The 26,627-nt window shown below is 37.1% G+C and overlaps 1 protein-coding gene across 2 annotated transcripts in view; it reads left to right on the forward strand.

Moving 5' to 3' along the window:
* BABAM2 (BRISC and BRCA1 A complex member 2) overlaps positions 1-26,627 on the forward strand; it is a 169,435-nt gene that overhangs the window by 18,745 nt on the left and 124,063 nt on the right. For both annotated transcript variants that reach the window (XM_040612038.1, XM_040612039.1), the window contains exons 3-4: positions 2,667-2,743; positions 12,244-12,338. In XM_040612038.1, the coding sequence (XP_040467972.1) occupies positions 2,667-2,743; positions 12,244-12,338 (172 nt within the window). The remainder of the gene's footprint in view (positions 1-2,666; positions 2,744-12,243; positions 12,339-26,627) is intronic.

Consider the following 26,627-nt stretch of genomic DNA (forward strand, 5'->3'; position numbering starts at 1 on the left):
GGGAATACTGTCACTTTCCATCACTTCTAGACCAGTAAGATTAAAAACATCTCTAGTGAAGTATAATAATTTAGGAAAAGTACTTAGTATTGCTTTTAGGGACATTTACCATTAGATCAGCCTTTTATTTTTCATGTTAAAGAGTATTTATGCTTTCCCTAAGTATTTCCAAATTGCCCATTCTACTAAAAGAAAAGATTGTAGAGTATATGCAGGATCAGAAATTTTTGTGTCTGTTGAATAGCTAGCAACAGTGTTATTTTCATGGTATTTGAGAAATGTGCCTGAGACTGTGACCTGTGATACTTTGACAGAAACTTCCATTGAATATTAACTGATGCTGTGGAGATATTTTGGAACTTGCAAAGGATTTTTTGTGTGTTGCTTTTTTTTCTGTGCTTCGTAGAATTGGCCTTATGTAATGTATGCCTTAGAAATTACTTGAAAGTAGATAATCATATCTATAGCTGTTAAGTTCATCGACAGCTATTAAAACACCCTACCATGGGTACTCCTTTTTTGCTGTTCTCACCTACTAAAAAGTCGTATTTTCTTGTTTCTCAAAGTGATTTTTATTTTTATTCTCAGTGAGGGTGGTGATGCTTACTGTTCTTGCTAAGCCCTACCTAGATGTAACTAAAAAAGTAGTAATACAGATCATTAAAACATTTTTCAGCTCTGGTTCTGTGATTCAGCATGCTGCATTCCCTTTTGTGTTGGCATCATTGGCAGGTTTAATAAACATCATTTAATAACATCCATCATGAGTCTTTCAGTGAAATGCGAAGTAGCATTCTACCAGAAGAAAACCCAGTCCATGCATTCTTCCTGGATAAAGCAAGATGTGAACTAATCTTTTTTGAAACTTGCTTTCTAGTCAGCACTGCACACATCTGATAGTATTTCTATCTAAATTATGTTTCTGTAGATTGTTTTGCATGGTGTGCTCACAAGACATCGCAGAAACCTTTCTGAAGTGAAGATAGGGCATCTGTTGCTTCCCTTTGATTGGCAAGGCCAGTTATCTAATTTCTGTGATGATACTGGAAGAACGTAGTGTATTCTTGTTGAATCTATGTAGGCTGTTAATTGCTACTGTGTTAGATTCTAGGTGCATATAAGTGGTTTGCTTATGTTTTCTAGTATTTTTGTGGAAACTTCATTTGAAGTTAATTGATCTGTAGTTCTGTGGCTGCTTCTTTTTGATAAAGCTAGATGTGGGCACAAATTTGATTAAATAGTAAATGTAGCTCACTGAATAAAACCAGTGCATGTGGTTTCCTTAACATGCAAGTGTAATGAGAAAAAAGACCATAGAGCCAGTGTCTGAGAAAAATTATTTTCTGAAGCTCGTTGAGTATGGTAGTGAGAATTAACATTGCGCCACTTGTGCTGATGCCTCTTCTGTGGTAAGACAGAGTTACTGTGTTGTTTCTGGTAAGGTAGGATCAGAATTTTTTTACTTTCTGGCCCACCCATCTTTTTGCTCTGTATGAGTCCCCATAAACATGTCTTTTGTTTCATTATATTGTCAGTGGTTTGTATGTGAGCTTTACCAGTGATCTGATATATGAGCTTAGGCAACTTATTTTACCTTTGTGTACCTTCTTTTCACTGTTTTTGTCTAGAGTTGGCCAGTTTAGCTTTGAGCTTTAAGTGGCTTGCAACAAACTTAGCTCTTGTGCTGGAGCTATAAACAGTTCTCAATTATATAAGGTTGGCAAGAAGACTTCTGGGTTATCAGAATCCCTAGATACTGAAAGCCATGAACTGCTAAGGGCTTCCAGTATTTTTGCTACTGGGACCTGCTATATGCCCACCAGCCCACAGTGGTGAGAACTCCAGGGACCATTCCTGAAACAATTTGTGTTGATGTTTCTTCTTTTGCAGCTGAGATTTGTGGTTCTTTGTTATGCAAAGATTTTGGTACACGACTTGAAAGGTATGAAAAGGTTTGTCATCTGTGGCGTAGACGTGAAGGTTGTTCAGTAACATTTGTGTTCATAAAGTGCCTGCTCAACACTGTGAGACCCAACTGCTGTTGTAGTGTTCCACATATACAGGAGATACGGAATAGTCACAGATCATGAATGTACATGCTTAGTTGTCGTAGTGTCAAATACCTGATTCTGAAACCTGCTCACCTGAAAGCTTACTGTGAGACTTTTACACAAGGGAGAAATTAAAGATTAAAATAGGTAAAAATGACTGAATGTTGGTGTATTAAAACTAAGATTCATCCCAGATATCTGGATGGCAGGGATAGGGAGCATATAACCATGTTACTGTGGCATAGATAGAGAGTTGTGACCTGCAAAATTGTATACAAGTAGAGAATTTAATGGCTTTGACTGACTCTATGGTATTATTCTAATAACGCTCTCAAACCAAGACATCTTGCGTATGTATTTTATTGTGTTAAAAAGAGAAAGAAGATAATTGGCAGAGATTGTAATGTTTTTTATGCTGTTAGAACTGCTGATCAAAAGAGAATGGGCCTCCTGCATCTTTCCCACCTTTTCTTCTTTACCAGAATTGTAAGGATGAGTGTTTCTAATATTCACAACATATTTACTATGTCAGTTATTTGTACCCTGTAGAATAATGTTAGTGTTTGCTACCATCTGTAACTGCTTAGCACATTCTTCTCTTGTCTTCATTTTTAGCTGTACATCCTTGACCCCTGGACCTAGCTGTGATCGGTTTAAACTACATATCCCTTATGCTGGAGAAACACTCAAATGTAAGTTAAAACTATTGCTATTGCATCTTGGCCTTTCTTTCTGTTCTGTATTGCATTACATTTTCCAATGTGTCTAATTTTATGAGTTTTGAGATACCTGTGTGTGTTTTTTCTTAAAGCTTCAGCTCTAAGAACATGCAACTGTAATAATATCTAATTTTTTAAGATAAGATTGCGGCCTTCCTTGATATTACCAATTTGAAAACATGAGTCCTGAAAGCAGAGTCACCTCCCCCCCAGTATTTATAATAAAGTGTTATGACAAAACAATCTTATGACCATTTTTAGACTCACTTATGATTTGTATATGCTTTTTGTTGTTTCTTTCTTTCTCTTTTAGGAAGAATTCTTTATTAAGCTCCCATAAAAGAAGTCAGTCTGTTATTTTGTTAGGCATCTCTAAACAACTAAACATTAACTGGTGTAATTGACAGATTAAAGAAACGTGACTGTTTTTTTCTGATTTAGTGGTTAAATCCTCCTTACCCTTGGAGGATCTGTAGATAGCCGTCTCATTTGCCCACTTTTCAATTAGTCTGTGTTTTGTTGCAAAGGATTAGAATAAAATTTGCTTTTGTATGTTTTTAGAAGGTAAAAAACCAGTTTTCTAAGCACTTGAGTTGCTGAAAAATGGTAAGGTCATGTTGGTTTTTATTTCTTAACAAATATGAAATATGAGAGAGGATGAAGAATTTCAGGTGAACTAAATTTCAAAGCCTGGCAATTTTAGATTTAGGGCAGCACTGGTGAGACCACATCTGGAGTGCTGTGTCCAGTTCTAATCTACTAAGTACCAGAAAGGCATGGAGATACTGAAATGTGTCCAGAAAAAGACCACAAGGATGCTTGAGGGACTGGAGCATCTGTTGTACAAGGAGAGGCCAAGAGAGCTGGGGCTTCTCAAGAAGAGAAGGCTCAGGGCAAATCTTATCAATGTGTATAAATACCTGATGGGGGAGTGAAGATACAAGAGCCAGGCTTTTCTTAGCAATACTCACTGAAGGAAATAGTCACGAACTGCAATACAGAAGATTCCATTTAAATGTAATTAAAAAGCCTCTTTTGCAAGGATGGTCAAAGAGTGGAACAGGTTGCGCTCAGAGCTTGTATATCTCCATCATTACAGATGTCCAAAACCCAACTGGGCATGACCCTTAGCAATGTGCTCTTGCTGACCCTGCTCTGAGCTGAGGGGCTGCACCAGGCAGTCTCCAGAGGCGCTGTCCAGCCTCAGGTGTCCTGTGAGTCTGTGAAAATAAGCTGAGTGGAGGAGCAAGTACTTCATGTCAACAGAAATGGTGAATATTTAAAACACCGCTTTGATGCAGTCTAAATGGATACTATCGTACAAGTGATACAGCTTTCTGTGATGTTTTGAATATTAAGAATGTTGTTCCGTTCCTTCTGTAGTAGTTTTTCTTGTCATGTAGTGCACTGGAAGCCCTTCTCCTTTATGAACAGAAATCACCACATTTAAACTTCTTATCACTGGAAGTACATTAAAGCTTCCATTTGGCGCCTATAAGAAAAGTTGTATTTTCATGAAATTGTTCTGGAAGTTTGCTCATGTGCCTGAGAGAGGAGCTCGGCTCATGTATCAGTCTATGATGACTATTTCATCTATTCTAGAAGTGTGAAATCATGGCTCAAGAAGCTTTCTAATTGTTCTTTTCCAAAGATAAAAAATGGAATAAGTCCTAGCTAGCAATTATTTTAAGAAAAAAAGGGAAAAAGATGTGGCTCTGCATTTATTCAGAATTTTTAGTAAGTAATGGCCAACTACTCTACCAGGTAGAATGTTTGTTCTTATTTAAATTTTTATCTTTTAAAAAATGTGATACTATATAGCAAACTCAACATGTTGAGTCTTGATATGTCCTGCAATGTGTAGTAGATTCTGCTTGAGGCTTGTTAGCTGACTGTGATCAAGATGCAGTGAAAAGAAGCTTAATTGGATGACGTTGCTTTAGAGATAGTATCAGATTTTCTGTGGGACTGTAGTAACTCTCTACAGGGCCCTATTAGTACGTCCTGAGAGCTTTAAGTCTTTACTTGTTTTTAAGTGGAGGCAGAAATTGTTCCTGATTCATAAAGGAAAATAAATAGATTAAAATGCCCATGTGCAAGGATATAGGCGTACAGACTATACTAACATTCTAAATGTCCTGTTAAAGTACCTAGAATGTTAAAGTACCTAGAAATATGATTATGGACTGTGCATTATATTTCAATATTGAGAAGCCAAGTTTCCTCCCCCCCCCCCCCCCCCCCCCCCAGTTCTTATATTTTGAATATCACACAAGTGATTAAACAAAACAATTATAATGTTATTCACAAAACTCAAAACACATCTTAACCGTGCTGTATATTTTAACATGACCAAGTGAAGGTGGTGTAAACAAGTGTATCTTTTCCACAGGTACCTAATAATAGCAGTGAATTCAAGTAATAGTCCTCCACATTTTTCAGCGTTACATATTTGAAAATGCTATGAATTATTCAGTCTCACAGCATGTGGAATATTGATGTAAGCAGATTCAATAAAGCTTTAATAATTTTGGTTTTAGAACTGTAATGATGGCAGGGGAAGACAGCCATGGTGTGCAACCAGAGATTTGTAGATACTTTGTTGTAGGCTGTTGCTAGATATGTTATCTTTCAAGGGCAGAATATTTCTGCAAAGGAAAGTTGCGAAATCTGCCAGAATATAAAGATTGGCTGAAAATGTTCAGGATCTCTAGAGTATGGTCTTCATTATGTGGTACCAAATACAGGCTGAAGTGTGTAGTTCCTTTGCGGTTTATGTTACATCCTCTTTGCAACAGATCAGATCTTTGCATATCATCAATCATAACCGCTGCCACTGCACAAATGCCCTAGTATGAATCCTCATGTGTTGAAAACTGTTGGTATGCTGCTTTAGGGAAGTATAAATGCATAGTCACAGTCTGTTTTCCAAAAGACCAGAAAGTTCACAGTTGCTTGAAAAAGGAAAGGAGAAGGTGTACTTGCAGGCAAAGCAGTGACTGACTACCTGTAGTGTGAAATAATTGTTTTGTTAGCTTTGGTAAGATCAAACATCTTTGGAGTTAAGAATGGCTTGTTGGTAATTTAATATATTTTCTTGAGATCCAGTTAGCTATTTCATTGTTTTTTTCAGACGTCATGCTCACCTTACTCTTACTCAGAGCTGCTGGAATGTTACACTAAACAGCTGTTACTCAGTTTCAGCCAGGAGCCTTGGAGACTTTGGAGATACCCACAGTTTTATACCGGAGAAAATGTTGTGTCAGTGTTAAAGATAAATTAGTTTTTCATACCTGTTGTCTTCCATCACACTCCAGATGTTTTCCAGTGATGCTTTCAGAGAGACTTTTACTTTATTTTCTTCTGTTAGGGAGACAATAAATTTTGAGTGTTTATGGCCAGAATGGTTAGAAAAGTTGAGCCTACTCTTGCTAGACTGTCAATTAAAATCTGAGACAACCATATTTTATTAGTTCATCCAGCACTTGACATTGTGGTGTTAAACTTAGTGCTTTTCTTCATATCTGAATTTTTCAAAGCTCCTAATAGGAGTTTTAACTCCAGGAAGACTGTCCGTAATATCCTGTAAGAGGTTGAATCTGTGTTCCAGGGACAAAGCTGATTTTAAGTGGTATGCAGAACTTTCCTTTATTTCTAACTGGACAACTGTATCTGCTGTGTAAAGTTCGGTATTCTTTCTGGAGAAGTAATTGTGCATTTTGAGATTAAATGTTTTGTAACTCTTGGAGATAATTTGGTCTTCCTTGCTAAAACATCAAGGCAGATGTCACAGGAGAAATTGTCAGCATAAGCAGAGTTATAAGCTGTAATAGTTTTATTGAATAATATTAAGATTTAAAATACACTGTTAAGAATCAGTTCCTTGGTCATTGCAATTTTATTCCAGCAAACCTTGGAATCTCTTTGTTTTGGTTTTCTTTTTTCACTCAAGCTTTCACTGCTGCTTGCTACTAAGCCTGACTTTTTATTTTATTTTAGATATTTTTTTTTATTATTATGCCTGTGCTCTTCACATTTTCTTTTTCAGGCACTGATGCCTGCCTCCCTCTCTGTCCTTGAGTGCTGTCATCTGGAATTTCACGGTGACTAAACAATGTGTTGCCCTTGCAATGCTACTGTTCTCTGTGGCCTCTTGAACTCTAGTATTTTCATCTTCTGTCTGATTTTCACTGGTTTTATGTGAATTATTACAGCTTTGGATTCTACTGCCACCACTTTGGTTTCCTTGATCCCAAAGTACATTTCTTTTGTCTTGTTTGAAGCTTAGTTTTTCTCTTCTTGCTTCTGATTCTCTTTCTTAGTTTCTTACTGATTTTAGTTATAGTACTTAAAGGAGGAAATCACAGTTTTGCTGCCTAAGTAGTCTTAATAATATTGTCCATAATATACTGTACAGAATTTCATCTGCTTTATTCCTGTGATGGAACTCTTCCAGTAAGTTCATTTAGTCTTCCTGTGGCATTCTACTTTAAGGAGGTAATTAAAAATAAACAAAATGATAAATGCAGAGAAGAGCTGGACCCCCTTTTAAAAGCTGCTTTGCAAATCTATTTGCTAAACACTTGTTTATTGTGCTGATAAACAATTGTAAAAATGATTTAAAAAGTTATTGTAAGATTTTTAGATTCACAAAACTAGGTTGCTGCAATGCATGAGTCTGTCTTCTGTGCACCATTAGGTTATTTTGCACAGGCTGTGGTTCAGTTGAGGCTCTTACAGGGAATACTTTTTGGTTGCTGTGATTTAGATTGTACTTGGGTGGTAATCATTACGTGTATGGTAAGGATCCTTTTGCCCAGTCATGCAAAGTACCAAAGATTTTTCAGCGCGATGTTTCTAACGTTTGGCTGAGTCTTGCTTTACATGGGCGGAGTAATTAATCTTCTTCCTTTGGTAATCTGTTCATTATCCAATGAATGTGCCTAATGGGAAACGCTGAGAGAGGGTCTAATAATTTTATTATATTATTACTTCTTCAAATAAGAAATTTACAACAGTATTTTCCCCTTTTAAATAATCGCTTCCTTCTCACTTTGGTTGTGTTCTTTTGACACTTTTCCTTGGATGTTCTGGACTTCCCTCGAACTTTTTGCAGGTGTAAGTCTAAAATAGTTTGTTTCTGCATCAAGAGAAGTGACCTTACAAGTATCTATGTACAAGTGTGGACTTAGAGATTTAGAAGATTTTAGATTAGGCTTCCACATTGGTAATAACATAGTGCCTTCCTACTTGGCCCTTTCCTTCTTTCTGCTGTATGGGCTGCAGTTACTGGTTATGGTCCAGTCTCTTTGTATATATTTGTCCTTCACTTTCGCCTGTCCTTTTCTCACCTACCCAGTGTCTCTTGTTTGTTGTAACTTCTCCAGTGTTGCTTGTATTTAATTTCTACCAATGTCTTATCCCCTCTTGTATTATCTGTTGATCTTTGTCCTCTTCAATTCTAGTACCAAAATTTCTGAGAAGGCAGTTGTCTGGCTAGAGAGAAGTGCAAGTGATGAAGGTTGACCTGCTGCGTTCTTGTTCAGCTTGGTGTCCAGCTCATTTACTTTTACTCTGTTTGCCCACAGATTTGCCCACTTTACAAGAGAACCTAATTTCTTTTGCTGTACCCACTTTTACACCTCTTCCCCCCCACACCTCCAGCAGCATTTGTCAGTTGAAGTTAAACAAACAAGCAAAACAAAAGCCATGCCTGCAACCCTTTGCCCAAGAACCAAGTAACTGTCCTGCACATCCTTCCTATATCTTTTTTTCTTTTATTGGCAAAGTGGGACTTGATTCACTTGCCTAACTGTAGGTGTCTAACTCTGAGGTTCCCTAGGGTATCCTGCTTGGCCTTTTCAGCTGCTGACCCAAAGGATCTCTCTGAAAAACCTTGTGTCATAGCTGCCATAAATGTGCCCTGAGGCACCTCAAATGACACTGAACAGCTTAGTTAAACTGAACCAAACTCATGGAGGACAGGTCCTTTGCCGCTTTGCATGTAGTGGAGTAGCTAGGATTTCTTCTGGAGCATCACAGAGGTACAGAGGAAGGGTTGGGGTTTTTTAATGCAATCAAATACCTTTTTTTCCAAACTGTCTTTTAATAAAGAGATTTCTTTGAGTCTTTAATACTGACTTTTCTGCCTTTCCTGTTCTGATACCTTGATTCGCATGTGAAGTCAGAAATTAAGCTCAAAAGTGTCCCGGCTTCTTGCTACCAGATGTTGTCTCTAACCTTCAGGAATATTTCTGACTTCTGCTGAACGACCTGTAAAAAGTTGAAGCTACACTTGGTTTACTGTAATAGGGTTATTGTTTATGGTCTGATGAGCAAAGATCCCACAGTATTTCCAGATACTGTTTGAGGGCAGAAGTCCTGCTTCAACAGATGAGTTTGAGGAGCTTCTGAGGTTTGATGATCCTCTTCTACTTGAAAGGCAGCAGGAACACCATAGCAAAAATTGCCATAGAGCGAAAATCTGTAGGGTGGAATCCAGTGACAAGTCACAGGTCTGTGTTTAGTTCACTTAAATCCTTTCATATTGCTGCCTGCGCTGTCTTAGTGTCTTGGTTGCAGATGGTAGTGAATAGCTGGTTATTGCTTGACCTGTAAAGACAATTCACAAAGGCTGGTTTAGGTAAGAATTTGTTTATAGAGGGGACTGATCAGTGGGTTTTCAATTTGTGTAGCTACTAGGAGATAGGTTAGCATTCTGAATAGATGAATAATACAATTCTACTTGCTATCTTTTTCTTGTTAATATTCAACAAGAGCAGTTTATTTTCTCAAAACTGATTCTGCACATAGGATTGGCTGCTCCAACACTGTTCCCTATTATCTGTGAATGTGTTTCATGATCAAGTAGCATTTGGATTTTTTGTTCGTTAAAAGCCAGATGGGTTGATTTCCTTCATATGATGAATTCCATTCAGATTGGTCTTATTCCAGGGTGCAGTGCGCACACATGTTTATTCTACATACTTAGTGCTGATTTAGAAATTCTTGGGGTCAGAAAAAACTGAAGAATATAGATATCCTTTTCAAAAGTTTAGGAAGGTATGTTGCTTCCTAATTTTGCTGCCTTTGGGTAAACAGGGATGTTAATGAATGCTGTGGCACTTTTAGTATATCTTTCAGTACTACCAGATTTACAGTATGGTTAAAAAAAGAAAGAAAAATATCCCAAAAAGGAAGTCATCAGGAGAGGAGAAGCTGTATATAGGATAGGCCAGTAGAGAGCCACTGTAAGGATTTAAGAAATTTCTCAGTTTCAGAGCTAACGCTTAACTTTCTTGCAGTCAACCCTTACCACTTTGTTAGACTTGCTTATGCATTTTGATAGATGAGAAAAGAACAGTGTGTGTGTGTGTGTGTGTGTGTTAAAAGAACTAATAGATTTAAGTATTAATATTTCTATCTTTTTGTCTATTGGGAGCATATTAGCTTTTCTTCTGAAATCCTGTGAAGTAAAATATTTCAAAATTTAATGCATTTTGCCTGAGGAGAAAAAAGGAAGAGAAAGTAATATTCTTGGATAATGAAAAGCAAAAGATGTATAATACTTTTTTTTCCCCTACTAAATTTATCTTTGACTCCATGGCTTTAACTTTATTGAAGTAATTCTAAATTCTGTAATAGTGTTTAGTTGGAAATTTAATCTATTGATATAATTATTGGCTAGTGTATCTACAGAAATGAGATAAATATGGTCTGAGTGCGAAGTTTTTGCTTGCCTTGTTCTTACAATGGAATGGTCATGTAGGGCTGTGGGATGCCACACAGTTTTCTTTCTGTCAGGGGAATAAAGCCAAACAGAATTGAAACACATGAGGAACTACATATTCATGTGCTGGAGATGCAAGGAAAAGGATATTTCTTTCATTTAGGTGAGAAGGGGAGGGAATGCACTCTATATTGATTTTTTTTTTTGGTTTTGGTGGTTTTCCTTTCAAAATTATAGTAGTAACCATTCTCAAACTCTAAGCACAACAATTTTGCAGATGGCTTTATTGGTTAAAAATGTTATGGTTTTACCTCAGCACAATTATATTTGGAGAGGGTAAGCCACAGGTAGTATTGTGTAAGTTTTAAATAAAGTAGTTAAAAAACCTGATCTTTCTGCTAGGTCAGGACAGACTGGTGGCTTGTGATTCAAAATATTTAATACCTTATACTTTGTAAGCTCACTGCAGAGACTGGTGTTAATATTTATGTGAAATAAAACCAGATTTGCTGTTGTGTTGGCTATTGTGATTGTTTAAATATCTTTTATTTGAGTGTAAAGAAGCATTTTTTTATTTATGCATCATAGCCCTGCCAGGCAAACTGTTAACTGCAGTTTTAATTTCTCTGGTTTATAGTATTTAATAAGAACAAAACTCAGATTTAGGATTTATTCCCTTAATCTTTAGTCTGATTTGTAATTGTGTATTTTTGCTGAGAACATGTAACTTATGAAAACAGTTCATGCTCGTAGTTGTGAATAAGGCAAAATCTTGGTGCCTAAGCTTTCTAGAGTCAAAGGTGTTACTTTTCCTGTCCTAGTACAGTAAATTAAGTAAGACATAAGAGAAACTATATGTAATGGGAGAGCACAGAGCAGAAAAGTTAGAGCGCCCAAGGGATGTCTAACATGGATCAAAAAAGGTTCTTTTGTTCTTTCCTTTTAGTCTTTGGCTTCGTGGCAGAAGTGAGACTTACTAGAATAAGATCTGACTGAGAGGATACTTTTTCCTTTTTAAATATGTGAAAAAATTGTTCTAAGGTCAGATCTTAGCATCTTCAATAGCAGGATGCTGTGTTTAACTGCCAGAATGAAAACGACTGATGATAGAGAAGTACTGTTCTTTCCTAACTGTTTACATTGAAGTAGAAACACCATTTTTAGTTAGTTTGAATATTTTTATTTAGATGTGTGATACTTCAACTCCAAATTCTGGCCAAGACAAATGTAATGGTTCCTATTAAACTCTCTATTCTTCTTTCTAAGATTTGGGGGTGGCAAGGAGAAGAGGGAGTATGTGCTACTTTTAAAAGCTCCAGTATTTTGAAAATCTGGATCTTAGTAGTTTGCATTTGACTTTAACTTAATATCCAAAACACAGCAATCTAAATGTGGTACTTTTCTTTTTTTTAAACAAGATCACTTCTTTAACTCGGTGTTTTGAGGCAACCCTCAATAGTGTTTGCATTGCCATTTGAGTTATGAAGCAATAATGTATTTCATGTTTCATTGCTTGCAGAGGAGGAAGAAGCTGTGCCTCAGGAATTTGACTTCATCCCCCAAAACATCTGATGCTTATCTTGCTTTTGAATTTTTGTAAAAATTGTATGGATATATACATTAAATACATTTTATGTAGCTATCAAATTTTGTATTAAAAATGTGTATCATGTGTAGAATATTTTATTCATTTATAAGCATATACGTAAAAGCGCAAACCATGTTTTCATTTATTACTTTTCAGGGGATATAATTTTCAATGCTCACTATCCTGACCTGCCACCAGATTTTATCTTCGGAGAGGATGCTGAATTTTTGCCAGATCCTTCTGCCTTGCATGTAAGCACTTCACTGTTTGAGAATCTTATAACATGCAAAGAGACTTGGCTTTTTTAGAATAGTTTCAGCAATAGGAATTTGCTAACAATGCAGAATAAAGAAAAAAAAACCACCTTTTATCTCACTGTTATGTGAGTATAAAGACTTTTTCTTTGAGTGTGATTTAAAGTTGAATCCATAGATGTGTGTTTTTTTGAAAATATTTTAATCAAGACAAGATGACATTTACAATAACTGTTCAGAGTATCTTTAAAAGATGTTTATTTAATACCTGATCATCTTAAAAGAGATGTCTTAGCAAATAGGATTGCTCAATTGTGTCTTTAAAAAACATTTGGTCCTAGAAAAAATAATAAAATTTTGTGTAGTGATGTTGATTTTTCTTTTCCCGTGAGGAAAGATAGAATCAGGTTGTATGTTGTTGGAACCACTGTGTCAAAGAAAGCTATCTGCTCGTATGTGTTGGTGTTATAAAGACAAAGCAATGCCCTTTTAAAAGGTGGGAGGTTCAAAAATAAACAATGAGAAAATACCTTTACTCAGTCTTACTACTATGGAAGAAGAAACACCACAACTTGAAATCAAGCATTTTCTTCACTATTCAAAATCAGCCTCAAGTGGTAAATTGTTTGAAGAAGCAAACGATGGTTATGCTTTTACAATACTTCTCTCTCTCTCTGAAGTTACTAGTAGTTACTATAGCCATATTAAGGTATTTTGGAACCCAGAGTGTTTTTCTCTTTTGCTTTTCCTCTCTCGTTGGGCTCTTTTCTGGGTTGACAGTATTGTTTGTCAATAGGATTTGGGCATATTTTTTCTAATAAGTATGCAGTGCCTGTGGTTGTGGTGCAGAGTGACACTGTGTCAGAAAAGTGTGCCTTTGCCACAGAGCTCTACTGTAATTCCTGCTCGGTAACCCACACAGTAGGTCATGATCTTATTTCTTTTTTTTTTTTCTCTCTAAACTTTCAGCTTTTATTAGAAAGTTCACCAAAAATCAGTTTATACTTTAAATATATTTCACTTCATAGGCTGCCTGTAAGTGTAATATGGGAGTCACTAGCACAGTCGTGCACCTAAGAAGTTTCTTGTACGGCCTTGCTAGGGGATGGGCTCTTTGCATAGTCCTCTCCTGCAGCCTCTCTTGTGCTTTATGAGCATGTCTTCAGAGCCCCCCAAAAGTAAGTCACAGGCTGTTCAGTGCTTGGGGTGCAGGTGTCATGGTGGAAGAATGTGAGGCAGTGGCCAGAGTTGAATATGTCCTTGACATGTGATGTGACAGATGTGTTGGGTTTTAGTTTTAGCTATAGGCCCTTCATATTAAGTTATATTAAGAAACTACACTGTCTTAAAATAACTGGTTTGATTAATTATTTTTAGCATACCTAACAGAATTTTAAAAAGGTGAATGTCTCATTTCTTTTCTTCCCCCACCTTCCTGTTAAGCTCACAAACTCCTTTGGGAAGGAGGCGTGGTGCTGCTGAATTTTGTGAAGCTTGTTTATAGAAAAGGTTTAATTTATATGACAATGCTAGAATTGTTTCCACACACTTTTGTATATCAGTTCTTCTATTTTCCCCTTTTTGTGTTTTGTTGTTTCACAATCTTACAACCTCCTGAGAAGTATTCGTACTAACAATCACTTTCTGCAGGTGATGTTAAAGGAAGAAGAACACTTTTTAATGTACTGGAAAGCTGAAATTAATAACAAATAGCAAATTAGATAATAAATAAAGATAATCTGGGACATCTTGCAGAAATGCTGTTCAGATGGAGAAGCTTGCTGAGAGTGATATGGTACCATATTTCTCATGTGAAAAGAAGTCCGTAGTAATAGTGATCCACAGGGAAACCTGCAAGGATGAAAACATCCATAATTTTCTTTCATTCTTACATCGTTCATTAATGATGCTACTTTGGGGATTCTTGCTTTTCTTCTGCCTAAGTGCAGACCAAACTTCCCATCCTCTTCATTGGAAAGTAGCTTGATGAGCCATTTGCTCCTTGATACACAATGAGGTATTAAACAGCCTATTTTAAAATTAATTAAAAACAAACGAAAAAAGAACAGCTTTCCTTTGGTCATTATGCCTTGCTATAGTATTCACTATGTAAATGTAACCTTTTTTGATAAGGTCCTTGGTCATTCTCCTGCCTTCCATCCTGGTGTTATCAGAGCATGTTATCTCCACCTTGCAGCTATGGTCTATATGGTATCATGGTGGACATTTTGGTTTTGCATTTGCCTTATAATGTTCAACATGGTTTGTGGAGTTTTTCTTCAGAATGCTATATTAGCAATAACTTGCTTATTATGCTAAGTATTTTAATAACTCCCTTTTTTCCACAGATCTCAGAGCTGTTTAGTGAAGATAATTTTAATTGAATTCTAAGATATTAGCAGCATACTTTAATGTGTTAACATATCTTTCTACTGACTATAAGTAAAAATAGATTAGCATGTTGAGCATGATTTAACACTCTTGATCTCAAGCAATCTTCAAATACTTTTGATGCAACAGTTCCTGGCAATCCAAACAGAATCAGCCATGCACAAAAGCATGTAGATGGTATTAAATGAGGAGCACAATCTCTTAAGTAATACGTTCTGCCAGATCTGTGGGAATTCTGACACTGAGCCTTCCTGTGCTGCTCTCATCTGCCCGAGTGTCTGTCTTTTCCAAGCAGAAATCATCACATGCTGTTACATGGCTTGAGTCAGGCATTATGCTTAGCTTGAAATGGGAACCAGGAACTCCAGATTCCTTAAGCTCATGTGGCTCTAATAGAGGCTGTCAGTGCACCTCCCTAAAGACATTTGAATGGCTGTGCTGCAGATCGCTTCAGTCACTTGCAGCTTCCATGGCTGTAGGCAGACCTTTGAGTCAGGTTTTCATCTAAGCACGGTAACAGGTGTTCAGTTAAGCAGCTGTTAGCCAAACAGCTAAAACAAGATTCCAGAAATACTGCGTCTTAAAAAGTAGATGCTGTAGGTAAAGACTTAATGCTAACTTCACCACCACCACCCCCCCCCAAAGGATTCCTAAATGGTTGGGCCAGTGTTTTAGCAGTGGGGTGATATGTTGGACACTCTTATTATAAGCAGAGCTAATCAACTGCTTTGTTAAATTGGTATTACAATTGCAGAATTGTCCAAAGTGCTTATTGAAACTCAGCTTTGCTTCTATGTCTTGTGCAAATATTCAAGACACTTTGGTTTGGAACTCTGGTTGAGTCTTAAGTTCAGCACTGCAAAATATATGCTTCATTACGTGACTTACAGAAGTAGTTACTCAGCTGGTTGCAAGGCCTGATTGCGTGCATTCTGATCTTTAGAATGATGAGGAACTTAAGGAGTAACTCAACAGAGGGGCAACCGTTCCTTTTACTTTGGTTCGTCATACAGTTTTAATTACAGTCAGATGGCTATATTCTTTAGGTTGGTGATGCTGTTCATGTTCAAAGCATTAATAGAAATAAACATTAATTTTTTTCTTTTAAAATGTCCTCACCTATCATATGCAATTGATACTTGCGTGTATAGCACGCATAAATAAAATCAGCTACTCAGAATGTAAATAGTTCTTCCTTGCTCTAGTGTTTATTCATTTTGGATGACAAGTATTAGAAATGTATTTTAAAAACAACCTATGATTCACTCTGTTCTGATTAAAAATTCAGTTGGCACAAAACAAGATTAGTGATTGTGTACGGATGAGATTGGAGCTCATTACAATGACGCCAGTTTGAGTAACAAGAATTGTTTGTTATGTTAGCCTAGTTGATTGTTAATGTGAGCCAGTTAATAACTGAAGTGCTTGTGTGAAATGTTAACCCTATTTTTCCAATGATTTTGAGGTATATGCTGTTTGGTGAAGAGGGGACAATAGCAGTATATGTAAGCTAACTGTCAGTTTAAGGTTTTGGGTTTCTCGGCATCCTAGTTCAGGTCTTCAGCTAGTCTCACCAGAATTACTCTGCCCACCCACTGCTGACAAAACGGCTCTATTAGCCTTAGTGGGAATGGAGGCAAGAGGACATTAACATTGCCTGAAACCTAGTAGGTGTTGACTCTGTCCTTGTGGGCTAGTATATATGGGAATACTTAGCGCTGCATTTGTGTGGGAGGAGGGCTTTGCCATCACAGAACTTCAGAGAATGGCCTACTGTGGTTCTCATGCCTGTACGTAGCATTGGGAAGATTATTTCCCCTTGTCTAATTGTTAATACTGAGTACAGGTTTTAGTCATTGTGGAGTTGGTTCAGCTAATTGTGCTACTCGGGTGTATTGGCTGCCATTCTGTATATCTTGTGTAAAACAATATTTATTTTAATTTCTTGTATTTGTAGTTATTGGACTCCATACTTACCATTTGGCTATATGATGACTGTCGTGAAGACTGTAATGGTTTTTGTGGCCATGTTCAAAATTTTAATCATTATTACCGTCAACTTGCTGAGTTAGCTTTTAATGGGTAGTGCAGAGATCTTTTAAATACCTCCTTCTTCCATAATTGTTCTTCGTATACTATCAGGTGCATGAGACAGATGTTTAACAGCATCAGTTGTTCCTGTGTTAACTACAAAAAACCCCAAACACCCTAATGCCATTTGAACTAGTTTGTTCTAAAAGCTCTGACTGTTGTGTTGTTGGCAAAGATGCAGGTGTTACATGTTATAGTATGAAAGCCCCGCATAAGGCGGTGAGCATGATGGTTTTCAGAATATGACTTCAAAGTCACAGCAGTGAGTTCTTCTTGTTGGGCAAATCTGTGGGTAAATTTGAACTATATTAGCATTACTATCTCTTCTGGTTGCTCTGTTTGGGATGGCAGCAGAAGATTTCATTCTTGGACCCCTAACCTACCGCTCTGGTACTGAAAGCCTTAAATTAGTTTTGGCTGAGCTTGGGGAATTTAAGTGAAAGAGAATGCAGTATTGGATGCTGAAATTTATTACAAGTTTTTTTCTTATTTTGAAGTTCTTGGTATTCACATATTTTGTGTTCACTTTTCAGTCATGTTTTGAATTTATATGTTAAGATGTGTTTTACTTATTTATAATCCAGTACTATTTTCTGTTTAATTTTCTAAAGCAAACATGGATTCTGAAAACTGTTTCTTCCTGTCCTTCTGTATTGATCCTACCCATTTTTATGTTTTCCCAGCAGAAGGACCATTTGGCTGGTGTTGGCATTTGTGGTGTATATATACATTTTTGTCCATTTTTTATTTTTTTTGAAACAATGGAGAAGTGCCAGTACAGTGTTTCTTTAAGCCAGACCTGAAAGAATCTAATTTTGAATATATTTTACTCCGGTTTTGGTGTCTGAGCTCCACGCAGTCTCCCCAGGAAATCCTCATGTGTTTCCTTGACCCAGCTAACAAGGGGTGTCATAAACCAGGTACCAGCTACAGGTTTTCTGCCATTTATTTCTGTTGTGCTTGTACTTGATTTAAAATGAGAAATCCCCAAAAGAGGATTCTGGCTGGGAATCCTCTCCAAGGGTAGGTACCCAGGCCAGCTTGACTACAGCCTGTGTGAGGCCAGCATTCAGGAGGTCCTTCTCAGAAGTCATACAGTGCCAAGAGCGAGTGTTAGGATTGTCTGTGTAGCCATGTGGTAAAAATGGTGACTATACAAACAGTTCAGCAGAATGAATTCAAGAGGATGACAGAAAACAAGTTTTTCGTATCATCTTTCCATCTCGTCTTCCTTCAGGGCCTTTCTACATTTAGAAATTACTCCTTTTTCTTCTTGTTTCAGTCTTCTGAATTTCTCTTCAGCCTTTCCCTTTTATTTCTCCTCTTTGTCCAGTACTTTTTAATATTTGTAGGACTGCGAGGGAGTTAGCTACCTTGTACTACTTTGTAATTTTCTATTCGTGTAAAATAACTGTATGTGTTCACCTCACTTTCTTTTTCCAAAATTTCAGCATTTCCCAGCACAATTTACAAACTTGATTTTCTATTTCAACGTGTAAGCAGAAGAGAATATGCTGAGGTCAGAAGTTCTGCTTTAGTTCATCACAATGTTTTGGCTGGATTTTTCACCTAGCAAATCTAGAAATTGAAAAAAATTCTACAGTTTGATACTATTTATTTAATTTTGAGAGAAGAAAATATCTAATAAGACAGGTGGTTTTTCCTTTCTTGCTTAAATCTTGCTAGTGTACAATGCAAAATTAATTCCATTAGTTCTCTGAGGGGCTTGGTGGGGAAACGTTTCCTTTCATTTTTTGGCACAAGCTTCTCTGATAATGCAATTTCTCCCTAGGATATGGAAAATCTAGCGTATTAGTTCTTAAAATATAGTATTTCAGTCCAGAAGATACTAATTTAGGAGAACATTAGGAATATGCATGGATCATTTGACTGAAGGATGGCAAAGTGGGAGAAAATGTTTTTCTGCCATACTAATTAATTTGCATGTAATGAGAGACTTCGTAATTGTGCACTAGCAATATATGGGAAAAACCCCACATTTAATAGCTTTCCATTCATAGTGTTATATTACGGGGGAAAAAAAAGATAGTTTTAATTTGTCACATGAGTTTGACCATCTCTTTCATGGTCATACAGTTAGATGGATCAGAAGGTTGGACCGGAATAACAGGATGCTTAAATCTTAATCTAAAGGCTGAAAAAAATGTTTAGGCTTATGTTTCTTTCAGGCTACGTCTGTTTAGCTTATACCTGAGCCCAGAGCATTGGCCTCTTGAGTTTCTGGATCTCCTTTTGAATTCATGTTGAATTCATCTTGATTATTGATAAATTCACTCGTTTCTTAGGTGGGCAAGACTTGCTACTGGGCTTGAGAAAGACTGCTGTCTCCCTGCTAGAACCAAACTGCATGTCTGAATGAGTATTCTTTCTTTTGCTCCTCTAGTGTAAAATCGAGTAGCATATCCTGAAGTTCTGGTAAGTGGAGGAGGAGCGCTTATCTAGCTATCTAGATATTATTGGTCTTAGCTGAGAGCTGCCATATGAGCGCTAGCAATGTCATCACTTGTTTCAATTACTAGACTTCTTGCACGGCAGGAAGGATCACGGCTCACCTTTGTAGCCACCTTCTTTGACCCTGTGGTCCCTGGAGACTCTGAAAGCTAGAGTTGGGACAAATCCTGGCTGTGACAAAGAGCTGAGCAGGCTGTCAGTGAGCCAGTACACAAACCAAAGCCTAGGCTATGCCTAAACTTGTACTTTTACGTATGGTCAAACCTCTGTTGTGTAGCTTTGCCAATATATTTTCTTTTGATGCTGGCCAGCAGGGGACCCTTGCATGACTGAAATCTGAGTGCATTTCAGACTTGGTTGTTTTGTTTCTTAACCCTGTCCTGGTTTCAGCTTTATTTAATTTTGTGTTTTATTTAAATTACTGGTCCAGTTAGATACTTTCTATTTCCGTCTTCTTCCAGTTCTCCAGGGTGATTGCTAAGTTTATGTGCAAACTGTAACTTTAATAGTGTTAGGCAATCAGTCTCCTTATGGCACTTGCCCCAAACATTTCAAGATTTCCTCTGGAAGCCCATTTCAACATCTGGTGGTACTCTGGGCCACTTCATTCCGTAGGCCATGAGAATATCCCATTGGAGGTACGGTCAGTTTATATTAGTACCCTGTACTAATACACCTTGCATTAACGATAAGTGAAGTCTACCAACATGAATGAGAGAAAAAGTGTAAATTGTGAACTGTGTGGTTATATTAGATAAACTGGGGGTGAGAAGGGCCTTGGAATATTCTTTGGAAGCTGGAGTCACTTAATCTGCAATGATTCTTGTAGGCAGTGTCTCTTCTCTGTGACTTCCTCCGTCCCAACATCAGTTGTTCATGTTGCTGGATATTTTCACAAGGGCAACTGACAGTCCGTGAAGACTTTGTGAGAAGGATAGTTTTAGGAAGCGCTTAGAGGAAACCATGGAATTTGCTTACTTTTTTTCAGTATCTCATACTGCTGTTAACACTATGAATGCCTGTCTGTCAGCCAAGTTTTTTTTGTGGCCGGTCAGGTTGATCTAGTAATGCCCTAGTCTCCTTTGCTGTGTCTTTCCAGTATATTCTATAGACATCAATTTTTCCTCCAGGAAGCATAACTTTCTCTGCTATCACTAATGGTTACCTGAGAGAGCAACAGGACTGAGCAAACAAGACTCTTCAGGTGGATGTTGTTGTATTGGAGGAAAAATACATGCTGCAGCATACTTCAGATTGCCAGTTGCCAGACACTGATGACTAATTGCCTTCATGTATATATACTATACTTGCTTTGCAGAAAATAAAGACCTTGCTAGTGGTAAAAGTGGTGTCATGATTTCTAGCATCTCATTGACTTTCAAGACATCGTTTGTTTAAACCAAAAATATAGTGTTGGATATCCCAAGCTGGACATATAAAAGCAGATTATCTTTTATTTGGAAATCTGGGAGCACAATAGTAATGTTGGTATTGGTAATTCTTTAATATGAACCAGCAACCTGATAATATAGTTATGAGTATTTTTTGCTTCAGTTAATTAAAATATAATCATACTTTACTTGAGCAACGTCTTATTAAAATTTGGAAAAAAATTATTATTAGAGAAACTGAAAGAATATTAAAGGATTCTGACCTTGATGTGTAGTGGTACTGGCACAATACGCTCAGTTTCCTCACAGGAGCTGTAGAACAGTAAGAAATGGCTTCGTTGAAGGCAACAGCTTGTTAGCTTTCTAGAAACACATTTACAAGGTTTTCTTGTTTGGGGGGTGGGGGGAGCAGCGGGGAGGATATTGGTGGGGGTTTTTTTGTTTGTGTTTTGTTTGTTTGTTTAAGGGAAAAGATTGAATCTAGCACAGTCTTCCTGAATTGAGAATACATTTAAATTCAGTGTGGTATGCCCATAGAATTCAAGTTGTTGAGCCATGTTAATTCATATTTCTGTAGAGAAAGTTGGTCACTGCTTATGAATATGCAAGCAGAACAGATTTTTAAATTAACTGATTACAGAAGGTCAGTTAGAAATAATCATTCTGTCTGAATAATGCAGTTTCATATTTGATTAACTTCTAGACTGTGAATTCTGTTATAATTTATAATTGTACTTTTCTCCAATGGGATTAGTTGTTTGGGACCCTGCAGGTTCTTTCCTTCAGAAGATATTGTTGGGGAAAAGAAACATCTTTGCACTGAGAGTAATTTTCAAAAGATATATTCATTTCCCCAAATGAATGAGGGCTCAAGGTTTTTTTGGGTTGGGTTTTTTTTTTTTTTTTTTTCCTTTTCTTTTCTTACTGGTCTAAGTTTCAGCCTGTATTTGTTTCAAAACCTCTCTGTTCTCTCATTCTTTACATGCTTTTATGCCTGTGTTCCCTTGCTATCTTTCATCTCAGATCCTCAGGCATATCTGCTCTTTTTTAAAGATAACTACAGAAATATAGTTCAAATTTAGTCAATATCTTGTGTCTTTTGTTTGCAGTATTAGTATTCATACAGTTTTACTGAATTTTGCTATATACCTGTCTCCCCAGAAATGCAGCTTTTACTTGCATAAAGGAACCAAATGAGTGTTCTTACGTTGCTTTTTTGAGAAGAGATAACTAATTTGCATTAATCTGTTCAGTATATTAGAGAAATAATTTTGATTTCCAGTGTCTTATGATTTACATAATGGTATTTTGTAAATGTTCTAGTGACTGTATTTTCAAGGCCTGATAAACTCTTTTGTAGTACAGATGTGAAAATAAAGATGGAAATACTACTTAGCCAGTGAGAACTACCATGTAGTATATTTATTTCAATTTATGGGATTTGGGGAGGGGGAAAAGTGGTTAGAAGAAAACTAACTGCATATGCCACCCAACAATACATGCTCAAGGGATGTTAGTGGATGCTGTCCAAAACGTTAGCTGTGAAGGTTCTGCCTCTTTACTGTAGCTAAAATTACTTGTTTTGACAGGAAGGGAAAAACCCCAAGAACTGGTAAGAGTGAAAGACTTGCTAATTAAAAAGAGACTCTTGAGGTAAAGCATTAACACTGAGACAGTGGTCTGTTCTCTGGTCCACTGAGTGTCTGAGGAGTTTGGGACCTTATTCGTGTTACCGTCAGTGCATGATGAGTAAGTCTTTAGGTAAAAGGTGCATGTGCATATGTCTTGTGTTGAAATTAATTGTGTCTTCATGCTTTGTTCCTTTTACTTGCCATGTCTAGTTAAATATGTACACTTCTGGTAAGACTCCCAAAGGGAAAAGGTGCTGTGTACTCATGTGGATTAACTAATGATTAGTGCATTGGATTCCCTATCCTATATGTGCTGAGGGAATTAAGAAATTCCTTCTCAGAAACAGGTAAAAGGTACCATCTGCTTTCTGAGAACAGGTGTGCTGGGAGGTCTGGAAAGGAACAAAACTTGCTCTAATCCCTTAGCAAAGCAGAACAAGACATATTTATGTATGCCAAGTCTTCCGGAGATTAAATAGTACTGTACTCTCTCTCTTTTGATAGTAGGCAGTTGTGGCTTTTAAGGGTCTGAGTATCTTGTAAGAGAGCTCTAGGAGAAACAGGCAAGCTTTTTCAGGAAGAGTACACAGCTTAAAAATACTTTCCTGGGCTTAGCTTCACAGTTTCTGCATCTCCAGAGCACCCTTAACGTACAAAGATCAGCTACCTCTTACCTGCTTCTACAGCAGGGCATAGGAATTATTTGTAGTAACCTTTGGAAGCTGATTTTGCTCCTTTTTGGGGTGAATGATACTTGAGAGACAGTAGTGCATTTATTCTAAGTGAAAGCAGAAAAGTCACCTTAGGTATGGGATCTTTAATCAAGAATCACACTGTGTGGCAAGTGGAAAAAAAGAAGGAAAATAATGTTATACAAAATGTAAGGTGGTTTTGTGAAATCAGAATTCATTTCTTAGTATGTTGTTTTCCTGCTCTGCTAATTCAAGGCCTTCAGGTGTTTCAGATTGCAGCTGAGCATTTATAAGATATTGTAATTTCTGCATCCAGTTTTCACAGACTCTCACTAAAAATAAAAAATGAATACTGACTATCCCAAGCTTTGCTTTATGCAAACTTTTTATCCATTATACACAATATAGTAGAGCAGATACGGTCTGTAAGTTCTTTGGTTGTATTTGCCATGACAGAAGTGCTCCCGAGTTGAACTGTTTATATGAAATGTTAAGTTTTGATGTTTGCTTGTGCCCAGAAATGATCATTTCAAGCAGATCACTCCAGAAAGTTATTCCAGTGGTGCTTTGGGGGAGGGGAATATGAAGAACCTGTGAAAATAAGATGACAAGTAGATGGCATGTAGGTTTACAGTGATTGATTTGAAGCTGCAGCCTGTAGGATGTTTAAGTGCTGGCTGCTAAGAAACTGAAGCCTTTGAAGTTGTTATAACACTCCAGCCCTGCAAATACTGTGAAAAATATCTGTTGATAGAAAGATGTGAGCATATGGCAGATAATTATCCTGTGCCTTTTTTTGTGAGCAATTTCCCCGTGGTGGCCCATGAAGACTGTAGCAAAGCAGGGACTGAAACCAGATATCCCAGTTTCTAGACTAATGCTGTAACCACTGGACCCGTGTCTTCTCTGTATTTATATGGAGCAGAAGAGCTGATATTCCAGTGTGATCTTTCTCATTTCAGGTGAAAACTTGCATTGGTACTGATTTTAGGCCACCGTAGGATGCAAGTTGTGTGCATGTGGTGTGCAGAGTTACAAACAAAATGCAAATCTGTACTTACATTTTCCTTTATGATAATTCTGGATGAAAGATTCTACAGAAATGGCATTATCACTGTTATGGGCTTGGGAGGTTTTGTTTACTGGCATTTTCTCGTGAAAGTTAATTTCTTGCTTAGAAATATAAAAGTACACTAACTTAAAATAAGATCTTGCTGTTGTTTCCTGTAGTATAGCCAGGAAAAACAGTTACAATCTGTCTCCTTTAAAATCACATTCCTGGAAGATATTCTGGCAACCTGGATATTTAAACACATTTCAAAGAAAAACAACTTCAGATCAATTAGAAATTGTTATCGGGTTTTTTCTGATAGTGTAGAATTATAGTTTGCTACAGACACTGCCTGGAGTTAGGAAATAAGCAATAACCTGTGAAGGAGGCTATGAATGAGCTACTTGTGGAACACGAGGTACATTATGTTCTGAAGAAGGGGGGAATAGGTAATCGTGGACACTGAGTAGTTTGCATAGGTTCTTGATTAGATTTTTGGAAGGATAAAGGAAAGACTGCAAAGCACAATATGTTCCAGAACAAAATTTAAATATGGTTTCTTTGCCAAAAGTTGAATAGTATGGCTACTTTGGAAAGCTAAATTCTGCATGTGTTTGCTAGTAAGGCTGAAAAGCTACTTTGTGGGGGTTTTTGACTTGCCTCACCTCTAAGAAAATCTCGTTAAAACTGATAATGTGTGGCTAAAAATTTTCCTTGTATCTTTTTGAAGTCCAGTTGGTGTCATTGCTATTCATTTAAATGAGTTACTGTTCAAATAGCTTAAATTGCACGCTGTGGGTGGCCTTATAATATCTTTACTCTGTCTCTTTATACATACTTTAAGTGAATTCATTTTCTCAACACTTTGGCTTGTGTCTGATGGTCCAAAAACCTCTCCCTATGAAACTACTCGGTTACTATGCAGCCAGCTCCTGTCAGGAGACAGGATCAAGAGCCAGGGAATTTGAAGATTGACTTTGCACCCCCACAAAATCTGTGGGGTTATACTACTTAGTGAACATTAATATTCTTTGGTGAGCTTGTTTAAATTAATATCTGGCAGATCTTCAGAACAGATTTCCTTATTCGCTTTGGGTTTCTCCAATGTAGACACAGTTTAATGGATGCCTATGGTCTACTAGTCTCTGTATAATAACTGAATATTATTTTTCCATTTATATTGCCACAATGTGTGAGGTGGAGGGCGAAGTTAGTGGATGTAGTGTGCTATTGGTTAATTACTCTTAAGGTCTAGATAACTGTTTTCTCAAAGACCTTTTCCTGAATCTCACTCCAATAATGAAAAAGGTTAGCAATTGCCAGGGAAGCTTCTGCCACAGAAGAATATTCAACTTCCTTATGTACCTGCTTACTCACAGGTAGGTAAATAGTTATTGGCCATCTTCTATATGGCAGTAGCTACAACTACGTGGGCAACGATTCTTCTAAAGTGTGGTCTTTTATAATATGGAAGTTCTCAGTCCATTACTTTTCATGTAGACCATTCTGAATTCATTCCTGTAGACCATTTTGAATTTATTCCTAAACGGGAACAAGAGGGATTAGCCTGTTATCACAGATGGCATTACCAGGCTTTTGTCTCCACAAGGAAATACGTAGTCACCTTATGAGGCTAATAAACCCACTACTAAAATAAACTCCTTATGGTGAGGTAACAGGGGTTTTTAGAAAATGAAAGTTATATGAGCTACAGTATGACCAAGCCAAAAGCCACTTAGAAGGTTGAAATTAGGATCTGAAGTGTGGAGGTCCTCCTAGTTTTAGTGGAGATTATGGAGAGACCTGCAAACGGTGTCTAGACAGAAGTGAATTGTTTAATTGAGCCTCCATCTGTGTGCTCAGAAATGACAGGTAAGTTCTTCTGTGCTATGCTGACAAAAATATGATAACATTAAAATATAGTCATAACCAATCTGAGATGTGCATGTAATCCTTCATATGAGATGGGCATAAATGCAGAACTAGTTGCAGATGCAAAGTTTGAGTTGATTCATACTTGTATATTATTGTGCAGTGGGCCACTTTCAGTCTTGCTGGCTAACTTTGGAGTAACTTAGTTTGCCCTGCAGAGTTCACTTAAAGATATCTATTAGCAAACAAGACAAGGAATTGGATCCAAGTCTGGATTTCTTTATTTTAAATGCATTAGTGATTGTTCTGTAAAATTTGATTAACTCTCTGGAAAGTCTGCAGAAATCTCATTTCAAATTAGAAAAGATTTATTGAGTGAAATAAGTAACTTAGCCTGTCAGTACCCCAGTCAGTGTGCTTTTTTTTTAATACAAAATTAATTTTAATTGCAATTTTATAGCAATTTCAGATAAACTCTCTTTTCAGCATGCATGTGATTTTGGTAAAATGATGTTAATGTATAAATTTTACTAGGGGAAAAGTTGAAGGTTGAGTGAGCAAAGCAGAAAGAGATTTTGATGGAAGCCACAGAAAGGAACAAGTGTTATGCTGTTACGTATTTGCTGGTTATTTCTTTGTTCTTCTCATACCTACTGGGTTCCAGCAGTCTGGCTGTAGAAAATGAGGTTATGTGT

This window comes from Falco naumanni, chromosome 12, assembly GCF_017639655.2.
Source record: "Falco naumanni isolate bFalNau1 chromosome 12, bFalNau1.pat, whole genome shotgun sequence".
Taxonomy (NCBI): Eukaryota; Metazoa; Chordata; class Aves; order Falconiformes; family Falconidae; genus Falco; species Falco naumanni.